The sequence below is a fragment of the Lates calcarifer genome, linkage group LG3, assembly GCF_001640805.2.
Source record: "Lates calcarifer isolate ASB-BC8 linkage group LG3, TLL_Latcal_v3, whole genome shotgun sequence".
NCBI classification, from domain to species: Eukaryota; Metazoa; Chordata; class Actinopteri; family Centropomidae; genus Lates; species Lates calcarifer.
Genome location: NC_066835.1, coordinates 3,470,185 through 3,476,970, shown reverse-complemented (window position 1 = coordinate 3,476,970; position 6,786 = coordinate 3,470,185). Strand labels below are relative to the sequence as shown.

Here is a 6,786-nt window from a genome sequence, read left to right as displayed (position 1 = left end):
ATGAGATGTCAACATACAATTTAATACCTTGTCTTTTTTTTTTTTTTTTTTTTTTTTTTTTTTTGTCACAGCATCTTTTGTTGTACTTGCCAATACATCAGCAACTCACCCTGTTCTGCCATATTGTATGCTACTGTGTGATGGGACATGGTGTGTGTATTCTATTTTTGAACTTGATATTATTTAATTCTAAATGGTAACACAACTGCAGTATAATTTTCTTTTTACACCTTTTAAACTCAGACTGCTTTAATTCACTCTGTCACTTTTTCTGTCTATTTGTCCTAAATATTAAGTTTTTTTTTGTGTTTTTGTTTTTCAAAGTTTCACAACCTTAATGAATAGAATCATGGTTTAGGACACTTTGAAACTTTGTATTTGTCTTAAAATTTGAAGTTGCAATTTATACCTCTGTAGTCCTTTTTGCTAGCAGTTAATTAATAACATATATATCATGAGTTGTCTATGTGCTGCAGTTCAGGATATCTTAACTGCAAGTATCAGTAATAAAGTGCTAATCCAGTCAGCTAATCCATCAGTATTTTAGTGTAAAAGTGTTTTGCTGTTTTTACACACACTCTGACTATGATGTTGGCTGGGTAACAACTTCACTCAATCCTGTTAAATGATTTTTACTTCACGCCTACACAGCGTTGACATGATTCTGACCAAATTGAGGTTACCATTCTAATTTATCAGATTATTATTGCAGCCATTTTTACTGTATTTAACCTAACCCCAAAATGAAAACATATTCAGTATCAACAAATCAGACATGTTGGAGAAGTTGTGGAGGGGAGGCAAATCACCACCACATTTTTTTAGAGCTGCCCTAACATGCAGTTAGTTTGGAAAAGTACATGGACAATCATGCAGCATATTCTTGGGCTACAGATCCCCATGAGTTTTATGACACTTTATTTTGGTGATCTACAAGAAGGAATAACAGGAAATATCTCTTAAAATGTGAACTATAGCAGCAAAAAAGCAATTACCCATAAATGGTTACAATCAGATCCACCTATAAGTAGATGATTGGCTTGAAATCATTAGAGATTCATGAGCTGGAAAGATTGACTTTTCTTCTGAGACTAATACTTAATGTGTATATTGCAAGATGGATGCTCCATCATGCATACTCAGATATAAATTATGCTGTGCTGTGCTATAAAAAATACCTCTGTAGTCCTTTTTTCTAGCAGTTAATTAATAACATATACAGTATCATGTGTTTGTATGTGCTGCAAATCTGCAAATACACAGGACATCTTGTTAAGTGCAAGTAACAGTAATACAAACAGTAATAAAGTGCTAATCCTTTCATCAGTATTTTAGTATAAAAGTAGAAATGAACAGCTTTTTGCTGTTTTTACACACACTCTGACTATGATGTTGGCTGGGTAACAACTTCACTCAGTCCTGTTAAATGATTTTTACTTCACGCCTACACAGCGTTGACATGATTCTGACCAAATCGAAGTTACCATTCTAATTTATCAGATTATTATTGCAGCCATTTTTACTGTATTTAACCTGCACGACCACACCAACAGATGGAAAGCAGGAAAATAATGTAATAGCAACCACAACAGAACAGGGTCAACAGGTGAATTTTTTTATTTTATTACTGACTCTGTCTGTCAATGCGTGCCATTATTTATCAACATTGTGAGACCTAGAATTTTTTACAATAAAAGTATTAACATCATTGCTGAATTTTTTTTTTGTTTATTTTTTTTTTGTTTGTTTTTTTTGTTTTGTTTTGTTTTTTTGTTTGTTTTTTTGTTTGGGATTTGGGGGCCAGTGTTAGATCAGGGTTAGTGGGGGAATTATTCTTTTGTACCCAACATTCCACCGCGAGCATGCACTTGGCGACGGCGGCAAGGAAAAACTACCTTTTGATGGGTAGAAACCTTGAGCAGAACCGGGCTCTGGGTGGGTGGTCATCTGCCTTGACCAGTTGGGTTGTGACGGGGTGGGGAGCGGATGGGTGAGATAAAGAGAGAGAGAGAGAGAGCTGGAGGAAAAGGATGGAGGGGTGGCATCACCGTCTTCGGAAAAAATTGAGGAACCTCTTCCTCAGAGATTTTCTTTTAGGGTGTCTTTGCACCTCCTCCATCAGGTTTTCCATCTCCACCACTCTACTCATCAGGTCATTTGTAGATGTCTCTCTGTCTTGTTCTCTGTCTCTCAGAGCCTGCTTCAGGACACTCAGAGACTCCAGTAGGCCAGACTTCTCTTGGCGCCACTGGAGCTGCTCTTTGTCCAGGTCTTCCTGTGCCTTCACCAGAGCTGCTGAGAGGCTGGAGGTTTCCCTCATCTGCTCCTCCAGGAGTCGTGATCTTTCTTTCTCCCACGTTGATCTTTCCTTCTCCAGCTCCTGGAGAAATGTTTCCTTGAGGGTTGATGTTTCTTTGATGTGTTCCTCCACGAGCCGGGACCTGTCTTCCTTCCACTCGGATGTTTTCTTCTCTAGCTCCTGCTGAAATGATGCCTTGAGGGTAGAGACTTCCTGACTTTGGTCAGCGAGGAGACGGGACTTCTCATTCTCCCACTGGCAGCGGGAGTTCTCCAGGTCATTTTTGACCTGGGCCAGTGTTTGTTTAATGGTGGAGGTCTCCTCCTCCTGCTTGGCCAGGTTTTTCTCAGCCTCCTTCCTACTGTTGGTTTCCATTCTCAGAGCTGCCCTTAGCCTTTCTGCATTCTGCTCTGCATCCTTTCCTTTTTTACCATTACTATACAGTTCAGCTAAGAGCTCCCTCACCTCCTCAGTGGCATCCATCGCTACGCGGCCGAGCTGAGATTTCAATCGCTCGACTTCCATGATGAGTGCCAGTTTTTCTCTTTCCAGTGAAGCTATTTTGTATTCCTGGGCCATAACCTGATGAATCTCTGGCTTGGTTATGGCAGGCTCTGCCGCGGGAGTTGAAGGTCGGATTTCGATTGTTGATTCAGGCCGTTTGAGAATGGTCACCACAGGCCCTACTTTTTGAGGTTGTGGGACTGGTGCTTTGGTTATTCCCTCAGGCCGTTTGAGAATGGTCACCACAGGCCCTACTTTTTGAGGTTGTGGGACTGGTGCTTTGGTTATTCCCTCAGGCCGTTTGAGAATGGTCAGCACAGGCCCTACTTTTTGAGGTTGTGGGACTGGTGCTTTGGTTATTCCCTCAGGCCGTTTGAGAATGGTCAGCACAGGCCCTACTTTTTGAGGTTGTGGGACTGGTGCTTTGGTTATTCCCTCAGGCCGTTTGAGAATGGTCACCACAGGCCCTACTTTTTGTGGGACTGGTGCTTTGATTGTCCCCTCAGGCTGTTCGAGAAATCTCACCACAGGCCCTACTTTTTGAGTTTTTGGGACTGGCGCTTTGGTTGTCCCCTCAGGCCGTTTCAGAATGCTCACCACAGGCCCTACTTTTTTAGGTTCTGGGACTGGCACTTTGGTCATCTCCTCAGGCCGGTTTAGACCGGTTTTTACAGGCTCTGCTTTCTGAGCCTTGATGTTTGTCGTTATTTCAGCCTGTGTGGTGTTGTTTTGTGCAGGCTGGTGAACTGACACAGCAGTTGTTGCCTCTGCTTCCAGAGGTACAGCTGCTTGTGTTTTGTTTTTGAGTATAGCCTGTGTCTTTGTCTGCTTAGGTGGCACTGTCAGTCCAAAGACACAGCTTACCCCACCAGTCGCAGTCCATTTTCGTGGCTGAATCTTTGTGTTTACTTGTCCATCTTTTGTTTGCTTTGTAATTGTCTCTCTCTGGAGTGAGGGATAGTTGTCCTCATCCAGACTCAGACGAGACCTTTGGTCAGCCACTTCTGGAATTTTCCAGGGGTTGACAGCTGGAGTCCTTTTGTGCGGCTTGCACGCTGCTTTCCTAGTAGAGAGGGATTTTTCTTTCTCTGCTACCTCCATAAGTTGATCTAGGATTTCCTTCTCCTCGTTCAACGAATCGACAGTAATTTCCTGTACGATTTTACCGTCCTTGTCTCGGACGCGAAAAATGTGCTTGTTTTCTTTGTTTGTATCCATACTGAGTTTGCGATTGTGCTCTCGGTGAATGAATCTGGTCACTAAGTAACGCAGGGGTTTATGAAAAGAGATGTCAGAAATGGAATATTTGACCCCTATATATAGTCTCACAACAGTGAGTCACTGATGATGTCATCAGTCATATCAAAGAGTTTATGTGGTTTAAAGCATGGTTACCATGGTAACGGCAGTCCAATTTAAAATGAATGGAGGAATTCCTGTCTGTCCATTTTCTCAACAACCGCGACTCCAGAAACTTCACAGTGGACACTGCCCTTCCTCGGGTCCTCAGCAACACACATGTGAAGTTTGAAGTCCATCAGATGAGCGGTTGTTGACAAAATTGAGACAGACTCAGACAGAGCATTTATAGTTGGATGTTGCCACACGCAGGTTCAAGGAATATAACAAACAGGTTGTTCACTTGTTGCTGGACAATAGAAACAGAGATGACAACAGTACATCACATGGTTTAAGCAATGCACAGAGGAAATCACTTTAGTAAGAGCAGAAATATAATGAAATAACATCACATGTCTGAGGCTTTGCAGCTGATTGTAATAATAGTAATGACAGTGAAATAATCACATCAGTGTTTGTACCAAATATAATGTGTGAGCAGGCAAAAACTGCTCTTTTTGCTCATAAGCACTTTGATTGGACACATTAGCCACTGATGGATGTAGGAATGAAATCTGTTGTCCTCTGTAGCAGTTTATGACAGCAAATACATGGATAAAATACACTGTCCTCCAACTGAGCCATTATAAAGCAGATGTCTGTGTCCTTTTTGTGCACAACAAGCTAAAGTCACATTTGTAAGTCAAGTCAAGTCAATTTTATTTACATAGCACCAATTCACAATGGAAGTTATCTTGAGGCACTGTACATATAGAGCAGGTCTAGACCATACTCTTTATCTTATAAAATTTACAGAGAGAGACCCAGCAGATCCCAACATGAGCAAGCACTAGGCCACTGTGGCAAGCAAAAACTTCCTTTTAAGAGGCAGAAACCTCAAGCAGAACCGGACTCAGGGTTTGCGGCCATCTGCCTCAACTGGTTGGGTTTAGACAGAGAGAGGGGCGTGGGCTAATAATAACAATAACAATAACAATAATAATAATAATAATAATAATAATAATAATAATAATAATAATAATAATAATAATATTTAGTTATTGAGTTTTTAGTTTGGATTTAAAGGCCTCAACTGAGTCAGCCTGTTTAATATCAATAGGGAAGTTGTTCCAGAGGAAGGGGGTCTGATAGGTGAAGGCCCTGCAGCCTGCTGACTTCTTTTTAACTCTGGGGACAGACAGCAGCCCTGCACTCTGAGAGCGCAGAGCACGGGAGGGAATATAAGGATTAAGAAGATTAGACAGGTATGAGGGGGCTAACCCATTTAGAATTTAATGTACATGTCTGTGCACAAAATCTCACTACTGGATCACTCAAATACAAATTTTCATTTGCACATTTGATCTTGATTTGTGCATTTGTCAGTTTGACAGTGTCAACATTTACAACGTGTATCTAGACGGTGGGCCGAGAGCAGCTGAGTGTCTCCTCTCTAGACGAGGAAGCAGCAGCTTCTTCTCTGCTGTAGCTGCTGATTCAGCTCCTTTCACTTGTTGCATTTTCACACTGTTTATCATGACTCCATCATGTGCTGTTTAACAATTGTGACTTTAAATGTGGTGAATGCAATAATTTACATTTAAACAAATATGTAACACATGAAATACCATGTTTTTACTTCCACCTCTGCTAGCTGCAGAGATCTCCACAGAGGCCCATTTCTACCACCTGAAAATAAAGAAAGAAGGAAAATGAAGAAAATAAAATTCCACTGTTGTGTTTCAGCATAGCTTTGACCCTGTCATAATCATTACATATTTTTTTCCTATTCCAACCACCTGTCATTAATTCTTCATTCTCGGCCAAATATCATTTGTTGATGATGAAAACAAAAAGAAAAATTGTCCTCCTGTGTAATCAAAGACTGATTGACTGAAGGCTTCTGTGTAGATGGTGTTGATCAAATAAGATGAAAAGTTTGACACGATGAGTCAGGAAAATGTACATTTTTTTGGAGAAAAACAGAATTAATGTAAAATTATAGTTTCTGTTGTGGATGTCCAGAAACTGTGCATTTATTTTAGCATTGCCCAGTTGTGAAGAATTTCTGTCAAAACCCATGTGCTTTCATTACTGAAAATATAGATGAAAGTTTCACTTTGCTGTGGAAGAATGTATTATTTGGTCTCCTGGAAAATAATACACCCAAAAAACTTCTATGTATCTTATTATTGTAATGGACAAATTCCATATTCATAAATGTAAATTTACAGGCTTTATTGCTTTAAGTGAAGAGTTCAAGCAACACATCCAATCAGTCCAACACTCTTTAAAACAAAAAGCAGTTAAAGCTGTTACAAGTTGTACTGCTTTAAAAATCTTTATCCAGCCACCTCCCCCAGCTTTTATACACTGCTCCAAAAAACTAAAGGAACACTTAAATCACACATCAGATCTCAATGAAAGAATTATTCAAGGTGAAAATCTTTACAGATGTGCATTGTATAATTTATTGAGAACAAAATGACGTAACAATGGTCAATGAAAACCAAAATCATCAACCCGCTGAAAATCAAGTCAGTGGATGGTGTCCTGGAGGATGTCCTCCCAGACCTGGATCAGGTCTCCTGAGCTCCTGGACAGTCTGTGGTGGTACTTGGCAGCATCGGATGCAGCGATACATA

At 40.5% G+C, this 6,786-nt stretch overlaps 1 protein-coding gene across 1 annotated transcript; it reads right to left on the bottom strand.

Moving 5' to 3' along the window:
* Positions 1 to 1,708: 1,708 nt before the first annotated feature.
* Positions 1,709 to 4,197, bottom strand: LOC108900289 (proteoglycan 4-like). The gene has a single exon (XM_018701278.2). The coding sequence runs from the start codon at positions 4,019 to 4,021 to the stop codon at positions 2,045 to 2,047; it is 1,977 nt and encodes a 658-aa protein (XP_018556794.1). The 5' UTR covers positions 4,022 to 4,197; the 3' UTR covers positions 1,709 to 2,044.
* Positions 4,198 to 6,786: the final 2,589 nt, after the last annotated feature.

Bases quoted from the DNA above. Each gene is read 5' to 3' on its own strand.
- LOC108900289 (XM_018701278.2), bottom strand. From the start codon at position 4,021: ATGGATACAAACAAAGAAAACAAGCACATTTTTCGCGTCCGAGACAAG.